We start from the raw sequence: 22,205 nt of genomic DNA, 5'->3' as shown, positions 1-22,205 counted from the left end.
ATCCTTTGTTATTAGTTCATCATAGGTATAAAAATAAACGTATTTATATGCAACCCGCATGACCCTGTGACTCGGCGGGTTAACATAACTGACAGGCGCTATAAATCACTTGAAAGCGAAAAAGTAAAAATTATCTAAGTAACAAGGTTTATTGCGTTCCGAGGTGACCCCAGCGAAGCGGGGTGAACGCTGCTAGTATTTCATTATTTTTCTCACTCTTACAAAGGTGACTGTAACATATCTTTTTAAATAATAATGTAAATGCATCATATTTATGTGGGATATCACTTTTCTACGAATGAAAGCTATTTATCTTAAGCTTCATTGTTATTATTGGCCCATCTTTGCTAATTAGTAAACACGAATCAAAAACCAGAGGCATGCATACAGGCATAAAATTATAAATTAAATCTACCTAACCTAATGGTGATAGTCTGCCAGAAAAATGTATACACTGTTTGTGATCTTCTATCAGAATACTGGCATTGACAATTGTTCTGAAATTTAAGTATTTGTAGTATGGGTTTTGGCCCAACATATGTCGGCTTTGTCAATTGTTTTCAGTTAAAAATTATGTTGTAGTATGGTTTTTCACTCAACAGATGTCGGTACTGTCATGTTCGAGCAGCGTACGTTTTGAAGTGTTTTATTAGGTTTGGGAATGCCATCGAAGTGCAACGTCAATAGAGAGGGGAGTTTGGTACTGAACCACACCAACCTGCCTAACAAACAAACGCATTGTTGACATGTTTACGCTCGAAAACCTTCGCTAGAAGATTACAGAGGCATGTGCATCGGTCTCCATTGATATATTGACCGCTGTAGCTGCAGCAACCGCTCGTCGTTCTGTTAGCTGTTTGGCTGCCAATGAACAACATTTTGAACATCTGCTGTAAACATATGCTTACTTGAAGGTTTATAACACGTGTTTGAATAATTAAATGTAATTAAGAAATAGTTTTTTTTTTTAAAAGAAAAACAGTGTATACATTTTTCTGGCGGACTCTGTATGTACATATGGAAAATGAAAAGAAATAAAAAAAATAGGACATAAATCGCACACATATGAGGGAGACAACAAGAGGAAACCTGACTAATTATTCAGAGCATTTTCTTTGTATGGGACAAATATTAAATACGTTACAAAGAGACAATCCAAACGTGAGGCATGATTTCAAGGATAGCAAATGAGGCACCGTTATGTAATGTAATCATACCGCATGAATGCGCAATTTATGATAATCGTTCAAAGTAATACTCTTTTGCTATTTTCGTTTCCAGCTAAAATTCAAAACTTCATCGGAGGTATGGAACTGAGCAAATCCACTGATTTGATTTGATTTAACTTTAAGAAAGGAAAAGGAAGGTAAGCAATAACACATCTGCAACTAAATATTTGCAAGTAATATATTATTATTACGAACATCGCATCGACACTAGCATGCAATAATACCCTTTCATCATGATTTGTAAATAACGTGCTAAGCTAGGACCCTCATTGCGATAAAATATGCTTGCATGTTAGCACGATTACAAAACTAGGAAGCAAGCAGGTTTTCCCCTCATGATTTATTTGAACGTGCGTGACGAAGCGAAAACCAACTTAACTACACATCATAATTTTAACTTGCATTTTTATCAAAATAAACAATGAAGAATTAATAAGAAATCTAATTTGACGTCAAATTTAACTAGTGACGAATATTCACCAAAATGGTACCGAGCACCTGTTTTACGAACGCTTTGAAAATTTGATTTAAAAGTTTTATCTTTCTTATCCAGAGGGATCTACTTTACCACAATACTACCTCTGTTTTCCAGAAACTGTTTTTATTAGGTTTATTACCAAAAAATCACTTTGGATGAAAAAAATAATTAAAAACCCAATTTTGTAGGACTCTATAATACTCCTGCCTTGAGGTCTTCTATATACAGATGATCAGAAAAATGGAAACACCTGTAGTTGGCAGCACGTTAGATGTATGGGTTGGCAGTGTTGTCGTGGCGCCCGCAGCGCCGGACCGCTGGTGGTGGTGTGTTAGGCCGGTCTCCATACTACGTCAGGCGCAGTGGAACAGCAGTGTCCAGTGGCTGCAGCAGACGGAGGTAGTGTAAAATGGGAGACCTCTCAGATTTTCAAAGAAGGTAAATTGTTGGTGCGCGGTTATGTGGAGTGAGTGTGACGGCAGTGGCTACTGTGTTAGGTGTGTCGCGTAGGACAGTGTCGAAAGTGATGACGGCCTACACAACACACGGGAAAACCCCATCGGGGAAGCGGAACAGTGGGCGGAAGAAAATCGTGAGTGACAGGTCACGCCGTGTATTAAAGCGCATTGTCACGCAGAACCGTCGTGCCGCTGCGGAGCAAGTGACGGAGGAACTCAATCAGCACCTCCCCCACCCTGTTTCGACAATCACAGTCCGTCGCGAATTACATGACATAAACTTACGGGGTCGTGTTGTACGGGCCAAACTGCTCATCAGGGACCATAACGCTTTCGCACGCCACAAATGGTGCCGCCACCATGCAACTTGGATCGTTGAGGACTGGAAACGTGTGATATGGTCGGATGAGTCATCCTTCACCATATTCCAACCACAGGATGTGTTTATGTGTAGAGAACGCTCAAAGAATCTTATGATCTGCAGTGTCTCCGCCCAACTGTGAAACATAACGGCGGCTCGGTAATGCTGTGGGCCGCAATATCATGGTTTTCATTGGGTTCTGTGGTCACATTTAGCGGACGAATCACTGCCAACGATTATGTCGCAATTTTAGGAGACCACTTGCATCCTATGGTCCGGATGTTGTTCCCGGACAATGACGCCATCTTCCAGGATGATAATGCACCCATTCACACAGCTGGCGTTGTTGCAGCGTGATTTGAGGAACATCGGGATGAAGTTCAACACCTCCCCTGGCCCGCTCAATCCCCAGATCTCAACATAATTGAACATCTGTGGTCCGTCTTGGAAACACGACTCTGGTGACGATTTCCACCTTCATCCTCTCTCACAGAACTGGCCGATGCCCTGCACGAGGAATGGTGTAAAATTCCACTTGCCACCATTCATGACCTCTATGCCTCCATCCCACGTCGCATCAAGGCTGTTCTGAAGGCGAAAGGTGGCCCGATACCATATTAATCTGGTAAGTTGCAATTTCGTTCAGGTGTTTCCATTTTTCTGATCACCATCTGTATTCTACTCACCCCCTCTTGTAAGGCGAACAGCATATATTTGATAATAAATAATTTCGAATTCCAGTTATTATATTTAATAACTAAATTCCCATTTCCAATTAAAAGTTATACTTTGCATTTAACTTCAATTTTAATATTCTACTCTTTAAATAACACTATTATTTCACGTTTCGAACGGCAATTTTTCAACATGGCGTTGGCTGTGTTAATAGGCAAGCTTAATATACCAGTTAAGATGCTATATGAAGTTTTGACGATTAATAAAATATTTTACGGATGAAACCCACAAGATTAAACAATTTTTCAAGCACGTAGAAACTAATCAAGTACTACTATTCAATCAAGTCTTATTCATTTAGTTAGATTCGTAATCGAAATCTGAGTCTGTTTACATTTTGCAAAAATCAAACATAGGCCTGTGTTTTTCTACGTATTTCTGTTCTTAAACCTTCTTATTCTGGATTTTACTTGTTATGGCTTATATTACTGTTTGAAGTAGGTTATAATACTTATAATGAACCACAGCACATTCGATAATAGTTTAGAGCTCCTTCGTGGCTAAGCGGTTAGCATGCGCGCCTTTGGCGCGAGAGACCCGGGTTCGATTCCCGGCGGGAGCTCATGTGGTTCGGATTCCACGTTAATTAGTAGGTCCACGTCTCATATAGCCTGGCTGCTGAACGGGACGTAAAACTCAAAAATCAATCAATCAATCGATAATAGTTTATAATTACATGTACTATTGCTGTATTATATCGGTATATAGCACGTTATTTACAATTATCATTATATAGCCATACAACCGTAACAAGTTACTTAAACATATCCATACACATTATTACATACGGAACTAATTGTTCAACATGCTCAAAACGTAAATAGGGTTGCATATCGGGTCGCATATATGAACCCCAGACTGGTGCAAAGAGTACAAGATCATCAAAAGCACCTAAGTGCAAGAGTAAATCGAGTTAGTACATCTACGTTTAAATAAGTATTTTAATGTTCCGAGTTGCGAAAAGCAAGTCATAGCACCGTAGTAGACTACTATGCCGTGTTAAGGAGGTGCCTTCCATGCGGTATTCCTGATCTACACATAATATCACATATCGCGAAAATTTGCACTAATGCTTCACATTCTTTCTCTGTTAATGTAGTATGGTACATGAAATACATGAAGCAAAGTTTTGAATGCTTCATCTGTTACTTTATGTACTAGAAACTCGTTAATTTTTAAAAGTAGTACATGCATGATAACTGTATCGACACAAAGAATTAATGTATAATTTTGTTCGTTAGAGTTTAATTGCCTTTTTCAGTATTTAGCCTATAAGTTTACAGTGTAATGTGACGTTCGACCTACATGTATAGGGAAGAGAAAATGGGACCAAGTCAACATAAAATACGAGTTAATTACTCGGTTACTTCAGAGCTTTTTGATGTATTGTTTAAAGCACTTAAAATATTCTTTGCTTATTACAAGACAGGATAATTCAACATGCTACTGAGCAAATTTATCTCCACAAAGCGTTTGCATATTTTATACATAATTTTAGAGCTAGTTAAATACTATTTGGTCTTTGATTTCGAATACAAAAACACATACAGAATATCATTTTGTACACGATACGCATTAATCTTCACAAGTTTGCTCAATCACATTTGTCTAATATGAACTGTACAGAAATGAAAGAACTAAAAGTAACACAAGACTTCTTCATTAGCTCACAGAGCACAAATCATTCTCAGCTTTTAATCTGCGAAAATATACACGCAATATAAGATGTATATTTCTCTGCCTAATGTTCCGTGATTTTTTTAGTATGATCAAGATGATACAGCAGATATTTTCCTCCCCAAATCTTCATTTTTATTTGACAAGTACTTTGGTACATATCTTTCATTTTCTCTTTTCGTTCCAATATTACAATAGTAATTGAACTCTATCGATATTAAACATAAGAAAAAAGAAAAAAAATGCGTACCTCTCAATTTTCCACAGAAGTCATTAATTTCAGCCATCAGACAGAGTATTTTCAGATGTAGATTCGTGCTCCACACTGCCTGAACTTCTTGCAAAAGCTGAATATTCAGATCACGTGTATCCAGTTTATAAGTGAGTCTGGCACGTTTTACATGACCACACATTCCCTGTAAGAGTTGATCATTTTTAAAAATACTATAGCCCAAACTTATTAGTCAATATATATTTAATTTATACATCGTTTACGTATATTAGTTGTTTTAAATTTTTATCTGAACATATTCACGTACAAGAATATATATATATAAAAGTGTGTGATTTAATCATTCCTATTATAACTATTTGTATATTCACAAATGGCTTTTTACACTCCCAAAGGCCTTATCTTAAGAAAAAAATTCAGATCCTTCAGAGGTACTGAAGTGACGTACTGCATATTCTGAGAAGTTTGTGAGATAATTAAAAATGATCGGACATATTTTGAATGCCTAACAAACTTTCTTGTGATCCCTTATCACATCCTCTTTCTTAGAAAGCCGATTAACGGTATTGTATTTTATCTTCTGCAATTAAGTTCTTTTGAGTAATACAGGGCGCCCAAAAGTAGGTATACAATCCCGTACTGATCAACTCATTGCTTTTGATATAATTTGTTATTGTTATCCATCATATAGACTTAGTTTCTTTATTATTTGTTCTTAATGTCTTTTTACTTATATCTTAAGCTCAAAACAGCTGAAGCAAATAAACCTATAAGCTACATCCTTGATCAATGCAGGGGTGTATACCTACTTTTGGGCCACCCTGTATAATTTTTAATATAAAAAAATTTCATCCTTTCCTGAAATAAAGTGAGAAGAAAATGTAAACTATACAGCTAAGTCCATTTGATTTCTATTTTACCTTTATATCTTCCGATCTTAGGCAGTTATATTGTGTTCCTGTCTGAGTTATTGAATTTATCTTAGCTCCTTCCAGACCAACGCACACTTTAGACGCAGCACTCTCCATTGTACTTGAATCTAGTCTTAAACCAAGGCACACTGAAACACATTAAGGAAAAAAAGAAAAAAATGGAATTTCAGAAACTTAGCTACAGTTTGTGGAATATACATGAACTATTTTGAGGAGCTAACATGAAACAACAAGAAGAAATTTCTCTGGACGTCTGAGCTAAACATGATATAATAACGGGAAATATTATATTGCTAATAAATCATATACTCTTTAGTATTCAAAAAAACAAAATTCTGAACAAACCATTAGGGCTGAAGAAATAGATCATTCAACTATGTTATAGTTTTTACATTATAACATGACTTGATAACAAACTTTATTAACCTAAAGTGCTTTATTAACTTTTATTTTCCTGAATAAGAATTCACACGAAGCTAAAATTTTCCAATTGTTATACCGTATTAAGAACATATCTTTTAAGAAATTAATTATATATATAAATATATACATATATACATTATATATATCGGGTGTTGCAAAATAAGTGTTACAACTCTTGGGAGGTGACTCCTGCCACTGAGACAAGAAAAAAAGTTCTCTTCAACTTTCTGCTATCGGACATAGTTTCAGATCTACAAGGTGCCGAAAGCGTGAGAAAATTACTTTCGGACGCCAATAGTTCGGAAACTATCCAACATAAAGAGGGCGGGTAAAAAATTCACTGAAGAAGTCATACCTGCTCTATTGAATTTTGCATGTTTTACAATCCTACCGTGCACGCGCAAGGGATTCCCCAAAGGAACGTAGGGAGTCCCGGATAATCTGCCAAATGAAAGTCGGTGTAAATGGATATGAATTGATAGGCTTTCTACCAGGTAACAATAATTCGTTTGTCTTAAGTCGATATCTGGAACAAATACAAAATGGCGGACACCTTCATGCCCGTTGTGTGTGGTTGCATAATCGCCAGGTACGGATGCTGGCCAACAGTGACGTTCTGAGTATTAATTGTAGCGAATTTGTACTCAAATGCTCTAGAAAGACATCTGGAGTGTCGGTAGAGCACAACAGATGAAGCGGGGTGATTCACATGTGTGGAAACATTTAACGAAAAACACTCATACTCATACACTCCAGAAATACACTCATACTCAGTAAACGTGAGTTCAAAGCGTCGGAAATGTAAGGATTAGCGTCAAGAACATGAAAGTCATTGCCAATTCACCAATAATATTCCCTCCAACCGATGCAATATGATGTGCATGGTTGCATACTAATAAGGATGCAACAACTGAGGCCAAGTTCAAATTGTGCAATTGGACTCAGTAAGAAACTGGGTAAACTAAAGGAATGTCACTAGTGTCACATGTCGCATGATCGATATTGAAATGTGGTCAATGTGTGTGTTGGTATCAACATATATCTAATGGACAAATGACAACATGTCGTCCCACGTGCGAAAACTAGGAAAATAACGTTGTACATTCTGCTATTACATCTGATGCACCTTTTGGTAGAACGTAACTAGAACATGATTGTATCAATATCACTCTTTGTTTGCAACATTGTCCCACAGTCGACACATATGAAAAGAAATCTCTTAATGCATGGTTCAAATTCTGATAGAGCGTGAATATAACAAACTTGTATCATGTCTTCTGAGACATATGACGTACTCGAAATATAGGAAAATACCTCCAGAAATTCGTATCTTACACACAGTGCACATGCCAAGACATAGACGAAAATGAAGCTATTTGGCACATTTAACACTACAGTTGGAACACCATACATATGGAAAATAAAACGACATGAGAAATAGTAAGAAACGTCTTAAAGCTCTGATTGTTTACAACTGTGCAGTAGGAGTAACAAAATGAAACACAGAAGTATGTCGGAAAGCTGTACAAGAGGGCTTGCCAAACAAAGTGGGTACTCCTCAAAGAAATGAATACAGAGAAAGTGAGGCTCCTTCGAACCTCAGGACTAGAGCGCTCGCTTTTGCGCGCGTGGTCGCAGTTTCCAATCCTACTGGGAGACCACGGCCTCAGATTCAAGACCCGAGTAGTTATTTTCCTATTTTTCGCACGTGGGACGATGTCCCAGCAGTAGTGGGACATGTTGACATTTGTTCATTAGCTACATGTTGATATCAACACACACATTGGCCACACTTCAATATCGATCATGCGATCCCATTAGTGACATTCATTTAGTATACCCAGTTTCTTACTGAGTCCAATTGCACAATTTGAACTTGGCCTCAGTTGTTGCATCCGTATTAGTATGCAACCATGCACATCATATTGCATCGGTTTGAGGGAATACTATTGGTGAATTGGCAATGGCTTTCATGTTCTTGACGCTAATCCTTACATTTCCGACGCTTTGAACTCACGTTTACTGAGTATGAGTGTATTTCTGGAGTGTATGAGTATGAGTGTTTTTCGTTAAATGTTTCCACACATGTGAATCACCCTGCTTCATCTGTTGTGCTCTACCGACACTCCAGATGTCTTTCTAGAGCATTTGAGTACAAATTCGCTACAATTAATACTCAGAACGTCACTGTTGGCCAGCATCCGTACCTGGCGATTATGCAACCACACACAACGGGCATGAAGGTGTCCGCCATTTTGTATTTGTTCCAGATATCGACTTAAGACAAACGAATTATTGTTACCTGGTAGAAAGCCTATCAATTCATATCCATTTACACCAAGTTTCATTTGGCAGATTATCCGGGACTCGCTATGTTCCTTTGGGGAATCCCTTGCGCGTGCACGGTAGGATTGTGAAACATGCAAAATTCAATAGAGCAGGTATGACTTCTTCAGTGATTTTTTTACCCGCCCTCTTTATGTTGGATAGTTTCCGAATTATTGGCGTCCGAAAGTAATTTTCCCACGCTTTCGGCACCTTGTAGATCTGAAACTATGTCCGATAGCAGAAAGTTGAAGAGAACTTTTTTTCTTGTCTCAGTGGCAGGAGTCACCTCCCAAGAGTTGTAACACTTATTTTGCAACACCCGATATATACATTTAGGGGGGTACAGTACATACGTAGCGAGAAACAATATAAAGTAAATTTGACACGCAATATCCGTACTTTGTTGGCTCTTCTGACCGATCTTCTGTATTTAAAGATTAAATAATTTATAAAAGTAGAATATATATAAACTGCAATCTTACATACCCTTTTTGTCTCCAAGAAGAAATATATTTACGTTCGTCATTGTCACGTTCATTATAGAGGAAACGATGAAGTTCTTTATATCTACTGTTTTACCAGAATTATTTTTGTTACTCAGATCACGAGATGTTGGAGATTTGAAAACCACATTATAGTCTTCTATACACCTGCAAAGGAAAAAAGGAAACTCTCAATAATTAACAATGAAGAAGTTTCACCCCGATAACTTCTTGATATGATATGTCTTCGAAGTACTGGTGTGAAATGATGAAGATTTCGTTTGTTTGTTGAAGTGTAACACCTCTTTTGAGCATCGCAGATATATGAGACGTGAGCTAACACATTATAAGATGAAATCCGAATCACAGTAAAGAGTTCAATTTATTAATGCTCTCCCACCGGGAATTGAACAGTGGAACACATGTGACAAAGGCGAACATGCTAACCACCAGACTACAGGGGAGAGCAAATTGTAAAGATATTTTAACGTCACTTCAATATTACTAATTCTGGACCTTCAAATAATAATAGCACATGACGAAAGTAACTTAAAAAAAAATAATAACGACTCATTATTATGCTCAGAGGCTAAGAGAGATAGTCATAATAATAATGAATGAGATCGTGAAATAAAGTTGGAGGAAATGGGAGAACCCCAAGGAAACGAACACACACACACACACTGCTTGTCCACCACAAGGCCCACTAGCTGCGAATTGGGATCGAACAAGGAATCTCATGCACCACAGGCAGAATTCTATCGCTGTGTCATTGCGGCCCCAAGGAAGAAACAATTCACGTCTTAGTGTACACGCAGAAATAATGATGTAACACATTACCGCCGAAGTGCATTTTCATTTTTTAATTAGGATGCAAAATAATGTTTCCGTTTGCTATGAGTGTATAGACACATTTTGAAATTATACACAAGGGACATTTATAAAACAACTTAATTTCTCTTATTTGCAGGCATGTACCAAGAAGTTGCACTGTAGAAAAAACTTCAATCATTAAGCTAGGTATTTGTATACATTAAAAGGTAGTAGTTCAACTACAGATCGCTTGGTAGAGACGATGGCAGGCCGTAGAGTCAGCCAAAATTTCGAGCTTTATTGTTTCCACGAAACTTGAGGGAATATGGACTAATTACATGGATGTTTATACCAGCTTATCCTGTTGGCTTTATCATAGTTATGTCCTTATGTTTTTGAAAAACCTAAGAGGATGGGCTGGTGAAAACTTCCCATATCTATCTAAGAAAACTGTAAGAACATTATTTAGTTGACCAGCTCATGTCATATGTGACATCGTTTTTTCGATGATCAATGAAATGGACGAGGAAATAATGAAGGAGACAGCACATGCCATAGCCATAGAACTCTTCATTGTGCAGCAGTGTGGGGGAGGGAAACGACCTACTCGCTTGTGTTTGATCATGGCAGCGTAAGAGGACTGTACGGCATGTTATGACCACGGACATTCAACCACCGCAGTGGCACGAAACATCAATGCCGTATATGGTTCCAGAAATTACGTTCTGGAGAAACAAGCATTACTGATAAGCGACAAGAAGAGAGATCTGTGCACCTGGACAACGGTGCCCTGTGAGCAGTGTGGACGCAAATAAAATGCAAAATATTGAAGAACTGGTCAGCGAACTCCATGTCAGTCATTAGACCGTTCATTGTCATTTTCAGGATCCTAGGTACGTGTCAAAACTCTTTAAATAAATAACCCATGCATTAACGTCTCAGCAGGTGGGCATCAGCAGTTTCCTGGTCACGCGTCACAGACGTGAGCCACTTCTGTACAGAATGATGATAGGGGGATGAAAAGTGGTTCCTCTACCATAACACTACACAAACGTAAAAAGGACCTGTGCTAAGATCGAGGAATATGGCTGGGAGAAAACCTCCACCCAGTGTTTTCATCAGATCTTGTACCAACATACTACTGTCTTTTCTTAGCCTGCAAAATCACTTTTCCAGAAAAACTCTGCAAGATGAGGTTGACGTGGAACGAACAGTGATCCAGATTTTTGCCTCCAAAACGAGTGACTTCTTTCAGCGGGGGACAACTTGTTGACAGGTAGCAGAGTGTTGTGGAGTCCGATGAAGACTATTCGCCTGGCTAATGGTAATGTTCCAGGTAAGTTATCGTTCTTTTCCTCACGGTACACAAATGACATTACTTGTGGGATGACCCGTAAAATAGTTGTGTTGAGGCGTAAGTCCACTTTCAATATTAAGGTTATATGAAAATAAAATTTTTAGAATAACGTCTCGTGGTTATGTACTTTAGACTAGGCACAATTGGATAATAATAGAAATAATGGAACGAAAAAATTAAAAGAAATTGGGAGTACTCGAGAAAACTTATGAGAAACGACCCCAATACAAACTGACATGGCCTGGTATTGAGCCAAGAAACCATCAAACCGAAAGCAAGTGATCTGCGACTAAATTACCATACTCTCCAAGGCTATATGACACAGAGTCATTCAACTTAAGCAAAATTCGAACCAACAACTTCCCCTGAGATTCCAATCCGGGTCTCCCAAATCAACGACGACAATGCTAATGACTTCACAATGACGTTACCCTTTTCGGTGATAACTTGCGCACATGCTCTATCTCAACAAACTGCTTCTTTTAAGTTCATTTAAACAAGGAATTTATTCCAATAGTATTATCATAAAATATAAAAAGTAGAACACTTACCTAAGACCATGCTCTAGAAATTGCGCAAGAGGCCCGCTCCATTCTAACTGAAAAGTATCTAGCATTGCGTGAATTCTGGTGTTGTTTTGCATTTTCATCTTAATAAGAAGAACTCCTAAGAAAAGCGGAGTGCCCCATACATGATGCTTTTTGATTGGGACATCTGCAACAACAGCCGTTTTCAAGCGACACCAAAGAGATTCCATTAACAATTCGGCTGACCAGTTCTGACCAAACAATTTTGATGTTGGTGCCACTGTTGTGGGAGATCCTAGTAAAATAGCGAAGAAAATCTTGACCAAAACTACTACTGGTTTTCCAATAGATATTTTGTTAACAGTATTTGCTAAAATTATTACGTTATACAGTATTACCTTATACATTTACTTTCTAGAAATATAGGGTGGCCCATAATTCAGTTGGCGAACATGCTGTTCTGTAGAGTTTTTTTTTTTTTTTTTTCATTGGTTCTCAACTAACCAACTTTAACAACAGAAGGCCCAGATAAACAACTTCACTTTACACGAGAGTTTCATACTGATATTGTCAATTGAATTATCGGAACTACTGTTCTAGTCAAGTAGCTACTGCACTAGTCAAACCTAAGTTTAATAACCGGTAGCCAACTGACTTATGGGCTACATAATACAATAAAACAATTACAAAACAAGAAAGATCAGAAGATTTGAGAAAGATAAGTAGGAACATAAGAATTTTACCAAGAATGCACAAATTTTGTTATAATTTGAAAATCGGACTACGATTCAAAATTTACACACGTTCTTTCAATTTGGCATGGGAAAAGCATTCATATTATTATTACTATTTCCTCCAATTTAAATTATAGCCTGTTTTCCTGACAGGAAACAAGTTTTGCTAGAACCAAATTAAATGTTCTTACATCCCGAATTCATATTATTACGTAATAACTACAACACACTGAATTTACAACGAATTTGCATGGTGCAAGAACAAACTTCAACGACGATATGTAATCAAAGCACGATCGAAAATAACTGATTTCTCAGTTTCTGACCACCTCAATCTAATTACGTAAGTCATTAATTTATTCTCATGAGAACACACTAAATTTTGTGAATGCCAATTTGAAGAATATCGCGATTAGCCTTTAATTTTAGATGAACTACATTAATTTTAATAATAATTACACTTGAAAACTCTATTAGGGAACGCAAAATTCGAAGCTGAGAAGATGTTGTCCTGAACTGAAAAGAATAAGGAATGAAAACATTTAGGGCTCTTACAAACGGGACAGTTGGTACAGTAAATTAATCACAAGTATAAGTAAGGCTCTTCAAAAGATATTATAACTTAAAAGGTAAGATAAGTTCAATACAGTTTATAATTCTCAAATTTGTATTTCCCTCGGTTATTTTCATTGTAGAAGTGAAATTAACAATAGTACTTACCTGAAGCATCACTCAGTTCCTCTAAGGTCACCTTAGTGTGAGTGAACCCAAAACCATTGTTCCTTCCTTCAGCTAACTGAAGCAAAAAGGAAACATTCCAGAGTTCCAAACAGCCTTTTACTTCACATTGTTGTAGCAAATCCCGAAACCAAAGCGCTGATTCTGTACGATCATCTTCGCTACTGTTAGTTATGCTTGGAACTTCCTGTAAAATAACATTAACAGATTTGTAAAAAACAAAACCAATGAAAAGACAAAATAACATTAACATTAACAGATTCACAAATAAGAATGCGAAAAATTTGTGCTAAGTGAGAAAAGAGAAGAAGAGGAACCTATTAATCTATATATTAGACATAACTATGTTTATGATAAGGTCAAAGCCAAAAAGAGCTTAAAAAAAAAAATCGCTGCTAAAAATTGTATTAAGGTCTGCTACACAATGATACAACGGAACAGCTAAGATAATTAATATTTGAAATTATCTACTAATGTCCCTAGACAATTTTACTTCCAATATTTCGAAAAATGAAATCTCTGAGTTTTACGTCCCACGGTTATGCCGGTTAAGCTAAAGGAGACGGTGATTATGAGAAATGAATGAAATGGTGGAATGAAGAAAGTGGGAGGAAACGGGAGAACCCCGAGAAAACCCACGCACACGGTGTTTGTCCACCACAAAGTTCACTTGGCGGGGGCTGGGTTCTAATATTTCGAGTGTTACAATTGGACATTCATTCTCAGGATCTCATAATGGTTTAAGTCCTTCTTTCACAAGATTGTCACTTTTTGTCAACAGTGGAAATTTCAGAATATTACGGAAATTTTATTGGTGCTTATGGTTATGAATGAATGAATGAATAGGGGGATTAATGGGGACGTCAGCATCGAGGTTATATGTCCCCGTCACGATGAACACGATTGCTCAGGACTAAAAGATTAAAAGAGAAACAGGCTAAAATGAATAGAGGTCAATAAACAAAAGTGCTGCTAAATGGAAGAAGAAAAGGAAAACAGAAAATAAAAGAATAAATAAAATAAAATATATAACAATAACAATATATAGAAAAACAATAAAAGCTAAGAGAAATATAAAAAAATTAGCAGCAATAAAACAGTGACAACAAACTAAAAGAGCTCAGAGAATGTGAGCAACCCCACAAGCATTAATGAACTCAAGTATCCGGCTAACTATATCACTTGAATCCCCAACGCACGGGTAAGAACAGAAGGCAATCCGTAACGTTCTTTGAGATCTGAGTATTCAGGACATTCAACAAGAATGTGCTGAATACTCAGCGGGACTATACACTCCTCACAATACGGACGGTTCAATCTTCGCAGCAAGTAGCCATGCGTCAGGCTTTACTCAATATATTGTAGGTTCTCTCATTGTTTTTGAGAAACATTAATAATTGACTATATTAACTTGCACTATTGTAACTTGTAATATTATAATGTGTTCCATACGCTCGGTAAGTAACTGTAGAACAATTAAATTAACAATTATCACAACTTATCTAGAACACCATGCTTAGGATATTAACTGTAAATAATGTAATTTTATTTCCAGAACAAGGGTAATTTTGCCCTTCTCAATAAACCTAATGACCAGCGAACAATTTGGTCAACTAATGAGTGCATTTCACCATCTATTACATTAAGTAGAGACTGTTTGTTTTTGAACATGGATTTATTACTTTAACATGATTGGTATTATTTAAATGGTTCGAAAGACCATAGACAAATAATGATCTCCAATAAAACCCTTTATCTGATTTTAAGTACAGCGTATATTATAAATTCCAGTAAACAAGTTAAAACGCATATAACTTTCGTAAATCATAATACACGAAAATTCGTGTCTTTAGGTGTGACAATTCTTCGATAGTATCAGCTCTGGCTGTCAGTTGCATTCGACCATTATTACTTCAATGTAGAATTTTCCCTTTGGAATACGAATAAACCAACTTATTTCTGTCTTGCTTAATGTAGGTGTATTAAAATTCAAAGATAACTTTATAAGAAAAAGAATAATTAATAATCGGAAATCCATTATATTTTAGCCAATAATGTGTTGCATCGGCACGAAACTCAGATATTAAAAGCTCAATAATTATAATTTACACGTTATTGGAGATATGTGGATAAACTATTTTAGTATAGATGTGACAATGAATTGGATACATTGCACTACGGTCAAATTACATACATTCCACCATAAAACGGATGATTGAAAAACAACTTTACAGGCAGGATAACAAATGTCATACTGTAATGCAAATCCATTAGAGGTATACAAAACTTTCCCATTCTCATATTGCAAAATCTAATACTTCGAAGGGCTTTTGGACTTGTTTTAATAAGAAAGTTTTAAGAGATGAATTTGAGTTTTCATTTGCAGCAGGCTTTTAAAGCTGGTTTAATATCAAAACTCTGGAAATAGATACAACAGTTTTTTTTTTCTTTCTTGGTGTCACATAAATTGAAAATAACCCATCACAACATGTTACTTAATTTACACAGCGATAACATGTTCATATGACGACCAAAACTTCTCAAACGGTCGAAATCTCTCAGACAAAATACCTGATTGTCCTCCTTTAGTAGTGGAGAAGAGGCTTATAGCAACCTGTCAGTCAGATGCTAAGATGCATAACTCCAGTGGAAATAAGAAAATAATTTTTAAACTAGATACCAATACCTAACTACAATAACCGAAATACCATTGTAAGCAAGAGGAAGATCAATGCTCCACTTTCAACACAGAAAATTCTATTTATAATGTAAGGTGCGCCTTACCGATATCACTAATACACTATTTTAATATCTTTATATTACGGGTCTTCCAAAAACTAAATTTCTTCAAAGTATGTGTCCTTGAAGTATTTACCCATTCACGTAAACACTGTTTAAATATCAAATAAGTGACATCGTTTAAAAAGAAAATCTGAAGTTCAATTTCCACTACTTTCATTAGAGTTTCATAGATCGACTTTTTGCAAGGATAATTGATATAAGCTTGTTTAATATAACTGAATAAGGATGACCTAGTATTAAATGGAGGAACCAACCAATTTTTTAGCACACCAATTTTCTACTGATTTTGTTCGAAACTGATTTAAGATCATTTAAGGAGTTTTGGTTGTCATAGAAACATGATATAGGTATGTAAATTAGATTGTGAAGTACGTTTCTTATGCTTTATAAACTAACATAATAGTACGCACTTTGTATATTCTTTCTTTTTTGTTTTTCCGGTTTTATCGAAATGTTTTATGAAATCATAACATACAGAAGATTTGTCACCCACTGAGAAAAAGCATTTGTCAACCTATAACTTCATTATCATTATTGATTCTCCTTCTGCAATTGGCGTCTATGGCGTGACAAATATAGTAGAAGTTACGTAGTATGACGTAACATTATGTGAGTGCTACAACAGCAGAACACATTTGTACGCCAATGGATCATTGCCTGTTCCAGGTTTTTCGAATCATATACATATATAACAGATAGTCCACAACGTTCGAATAAAAACCCATACAAACCCCTCATAATACAATTTAGGAAACATTTTCCATTAAAACAAAACAGTCACAACAATAACACACGCAAATTACGTATGAGACTGTATACATAATCATATTTAGAGATTCGCGATAATTGAGAAATGTTAAATTGACCATGGAAGCAATAAAATTAGTCATTTCAAATAAACACTCTACACATAGTCATTAAAGATAAGTTCCAACAAATTGAAGTTTAACTTTTAGCTAATTCTTCGTATCTTTGTTTACCACTTTTAATCCAATTTCCAGTTGTGTTTTCCCTCCTTTGTCCTGATGATGGACATAGAATCCGACTGAGGCCCGGGTTCGATTCCCGGCGGGAGCTCATGTGGTTCGGATTCCACGTTAATCAGTAGGTCCACGTCTCATATAGCCTCGCTGCTGAACGAGACGTTAAACCCAAAATCAACTCAACTCAGAATCCGACTGATAGTTTTACTTGTTTTTTGAAAAGAAGTTAAGATAATATTCTATCTTATGTAGTTTTTTTTTCTAATTCAAAATGAGACTTTAATGCATTACACGCATATAATGGTAATGGTCAACTCTCTCATGTATCAAGTTTTAAAAGGAGTTATTTGCAATCTACACTTCTTACGTGATTTAATTAGAAGCATTTTAACCTGGAAATATGTAATAATTTCAATAACTCCCAACAACGAATATGAGTTTTCTGATTGCGGAAAATTCATCCTTAATTGATTTTAGCACATTTATATTATAAATATACACTGCATTTATTTGACGTTTAACAGGTTTGTGCCTTATATTTTCTCCTAATTCTAAATAACAACTAATGATTTTATTTCTTTCGAACACCCAACTTTCCCAAAAGGTCTACAAACTTCAAACCCTTATTTTGAAGGCCCACAAGTCTGTATAGGAAAATATTTCGCTTCCGCACCTAGCAAATCAAGATTTACCTTTACGCGAAATTTGGTCAAAATTGCATGATCTTGTACCAGGGTGATAACAAAAACTACAGGAAAGAATTCTCTGACTTTCCCCGGTTTTCCAGAACACTTTTGAAGTTTTCCCTGCGAAAAATAACACCAAAAAACGATGATATACAAGAAATATATTTTGCCTCATCAACTAGACCAGCGTTTCCCAACTGGTGTGCCGTGAATGGGCCGCCGGTGTGCCGCGAGGAATCGAAACAAAATTATTAATTTTATACCAATCAAAATTGCAAAACGTAGGGGAAAATGTATATTTGTATTTCACATTACTATGAATCTACAATTTTAAGTTTCATACCTCGTTACTGTTCTGTACATTTTTAATGTTGAAAAAAGTATTGTTGCCATTGTTATGACCATTATTGCTTCCTTATTGTTGCAGACTATTTCGTAATTTGAAAATTTAAAATATCATTCAATCCTTTCGACAAATTACCTACATTTGTGTTTTAAAAGTAAAAGAGATTTGTTTGTTCGTTCGTTGTTTAGTGATCTTTTTAAAAAGAAAGCGTATTTTTAAAAACCTGAGTCCAATATTTTATTGCAATTGTATTTTTTTATTTTTAAATTAGAATAAAAAATAAGCATAATGATTTACCACGGGAAAAACCCAGTGATAGAGCTTTCTTCTCTGTGAGAAGGAGATCAATAATCAAAAAAAAAAAAAAAAAAACTGTTTTATATTTACAAATAATAATATCTATAAGTGTGCCGCGAGAATCCAAGTAACATCCGAGTGTGCCGCAAGTTGAAAAAGGTTGGGAAACGCTGAACTAGACCAATGAATAATGTAAAAACAAACACAACGTATTTTATTATGAAATTACAGACACTTACCTAATGAAAACTCCTGCACAAAGCAAGAACTTAAACATTTTCCCCGAAATTTCTTTCTTTTCCTCTCATCATTCATTTGTTGCTTCAAGAAAACCAGTACGAACATTTCGTGCATATTGAATCATGGAATTCTTTCTGGATAGTTTCCCAAGGCAACCAGAAGGAGCTATGAATTTTACACAAGCCTCCGTGCTACTAAAGTTTGTACTTTTAAGTTATAAAGGTAACCAAGGAAGTTCTGTCTCTTTTTGTGGAGGTCTGTGTTTAATTGGCCCTCATACCGTGAGTTGAATATGAATGGAGAGAAGGCGAAGGTCAGTTGGTGATGTGGATATATCCAACACACTACCTGGTTATGACAGTTCAGTTACACCGTGAACTTGCGTAAGGACAGAGTGAACATGAGACCTCCATAGAGCGTCATAAGGGTGTGTATGCTGTACAAGTTCAAACGGCGCTGCAGTGGGGCGGAAGATATGCTAGGCCTTTGGTGAGAGTGTTGTGACTACGCGGACAGTGCAGTGGTAGTTTAATAAGTTTAAGGACGGTGACAAATCACTCTAAGATGCTCCACATGCCGGAAGACCAACACATGTATAAAATGAAGATCTTCAGGCAGCAATTGAGGCGAACAGTCGCCAGACATGTCAGGAACTGGGACTACAATTCAGTGAGAGTCGAGAAACCATTCGGCAGCACCTCCATCAATGTGGGAAATACTACAAGTTGGGTCGATGGGTTCCACATGATTTGAATCCGGGCCAGAAGGCAATGCGAGCAGACACCTGTGTTTCTCTGCTGTCTCGTCTTAGGAGGAGCCATTTCTGGATAGGGTGTTAACATGTGATGAGAAGTGAGTCCTGTACGAAGCTCCACGGAGCCATCATCATTGGTTAGCATCCGATGAACTGATTCCAAAACAGCCAAAACCAGCACTTCACCAGAAGAAGGTCCTCCTGTGTATTTGGTGGACTGCTCGCGGCATCATGCATCGTGAACTCTTGTCAGCAGTTGAGCCGTATTCAAGAAAACTCAAAACTCTGGAGCCAGCACTTCTAAATCGCAAAGGAGTGCTCCTGTTACAGGACAACGCTAAACCCTACGTGGCTAGAATAGCCCAGGCCATCATTCTACGCCTTGGATGGGAAACACTATTGCATCCGCCATACTCCCCGGACATTGCACCGTCCGATTATCACCTGTTTCATTCTTTGGACAATCACCTTAGAGGACGCCAGTTCAAATCCCTAGTAAAGGTGCAAAATGCACTTGATACCTTCTACGCTTTACAGCCCACCAAGTTCTACCGCGATGGCCTTCCAGAACGTTGGCAGAAGATCGTCGATGTTGATCGTGCGATCGTGTGTTGATCGTGCGTCGCGTTGATCGCGAGCTGAACTCGTTAAATCATCTAAAATTTGAGATTTGGAAATGGTTTTGCTGGTACGGGCTATAACTTTCTGCAAGGGACTAGACTAATTTAATAAATGCACTTCTTGCACTTCATCAAAGATCCTTTCCCTGTCCACATCTTTTGGAATAATGACGTATTTATTCCCTTTATCCGTTTTAATACACTCGTTGTTATGCTCTGACAGCCATTTCTTTAAATCATTCATGAGTCTAGGGTAAAAATCCTTTGTCTTTTCTGCTTTGCGGGAACTAAGAGTGTTTAAGCCAGTGTGTATAGCGGCTATACAGTCAGATCTGAATTGTTGCCTCAAATTTTGGTCTAACATTCTAGCACCTATTTGAACGGACGAAATAAATTCGCCTATTGGAGGTTTAAGATTGGGGCTTTACCTAAGACCTATTCTTAATAGAGATTCAAATTTTTGTGTTACCGGTACTGAACTTAAGGCTATGTCCAACACTCGGAATGCGTTGGGATTTCCCTATATAATAACATGGCATATTTCTTTCCAAAAATATTTTGAAAACTATTTATTTTATACATTTTAAAATTCGTACAAATGTCTGTTAGTATTAATATTGTATGTTCAGTTTTACTTTTTTCTTGCTAGGGTAATAATAGAGTGCGCTAATTAAAAATTAATTTTCTTCCATTTAAAAGCTGTTTAATATATGGACCTACATTTTGCAACAACACAAAACAGCAGATAGGAGGCTAAGCAGGTAGGTTTCTTTCATTCTCTGCCTTTCGCTAGGTTGCGTTCGCGAACTTTGCGTTGTCCCCGGAGATAAATAAACCGATGGAATGCAGATTGACAGCAGATAAGAGCAAAGTCTGTTTTCTCTCTCTTCATAGATCGTAAAGATTTCATTAATTTTACGTAACAGTCCCACGAATAGTTACCTGTAGAGGCATATTGGAGCTAACGGCGTACGAAAGTTTCAGAAAATCTGGCTATGTTTCTTTCAATAGAGAGAAGTGTTCATCTTATAAAAGAGTTTCGGACTGTATAGTGTAGAGTAAACTCGCTGACGCGTCAACTGATGGTTTGTCATATCAACTGACAAAAGTTTACATAGAGATTAAAGAGGATTTAAACCGTTGTGATGGATAGCGAACTGCAAAATAGCTAATATATATACGACCGAGAAATGCTTTTTGATATATCTTATCGTTTTTGCTCCATGAAAATCAATATTGAAACTGGAAGTAGTAGTACAGTTTTCTACCAGTTCCGGTTTTAATAGAAAGATAGGAATGGAGAGGTATATTTTGTAGAGACGTTGAATCAATTTCCCAAAATCGCTTGTCGCTAGCTATTATAATTTTTGATATATGGCCTGTAGGTGGTCGATCTCAATCACTTCCGATTTATATAGAAGATGAACGGAGGAGATGGAACCTATTCTTAGGACGCTAAATCGATTTCGGAAAACCCTTCTCGACATCTCTTGCCGCTTTTGGTCTGATACTAGTTAACAGACAGACGGACGTAACCATTCTATTAGACTTCCGTTATTTATGCATAGAATAGTTTGGAAGTTTAATAAACTCAGGTAGAAGAAATATTATTCATCAAATCTATTTTCGTTCAGATTAAGAATATGGGAACTTCAGGAATTCTTTTACACAAGTTATTATTCCTTAAAGAATAATAGGGACCGCGGTAGCTCAGTGGTAGAGTTCACACCTCTGGTGTGTGGGGTCCCCGATTCGATCCCAGATCACACCAAGTGGGCTTTGTGGTGAATAAACACTATGTTCGTGTGTTCTCTCGGGGTTCTCACGTTTCCTCCAACTTTTTTCATTCATTCTCATCATCACTGCCTCCTTTAGCCTAGCAAGCAAGACCATGGAACGTAAAACAGAAAGAGTTCATTTCAATTTTAAATAATAATCTAATGCATACTACTGTGTTATGTTCTTGGCTAATG

The 22,205-nt window shown here is 36.8% G+C and overlaps 1 protein-coding gene across 2 annotated transcripts in view; it reads right to left on the bottom strand.

Moving 5' to 3' along the window:
- hob (bridge-like lipid transfer protein family member hobbit) overlaps window positions 1-22,205 on the bottom strand; it is a 176,363-nt gene that overhangs the window by 105,437 nt on the left and 48,721 nt on the right. For both annotated transcript variants that reach the window (XM_081771445.1, XM_081771446.1), the window contains exons 9-13: window positions 13,487-13,691; window positions 12,057-12,327; window positions 9,340-9,503; window positions 6,091-6,230; window positions 5,189-5,354 (exon numbers count right to left, since the gene is read on the bottom strand). In XM_081771445.1, coding sequence (XP_081627571.1) covers window positions 5,189-5,354; window positions 6,091-6,230; window positions 9,340-9,503; window positions 12,057-12,327; window positions 13,487-13,691 — 946 coding nt within the window. The remainder of the gene's footprint in view (window positions 1-5,188; window positions 5,355-6,090; window positions 6,231-9,339; window positions 9,504-12,056; window positions 12,328-13,486; window positions 13,692-22,205) is intronic.

This window comes from Thermobia domestica, chromosome 9 (assembly GCF_964235325.1).
Source record: "Thermobia domestica chromosome 9, izTheDome1.hap1.1, whole genome shotgun sequence".
Taxonomy (NCBI): Eukaryota; Metazoa; Arthropoda; class Insecta; order Zygentoma; family Lepismatidae; genus Thermobia; species Thermobia domestica.
This window is presented reverse-complemented; position numbering and strand designations above follow the sequence as displayed.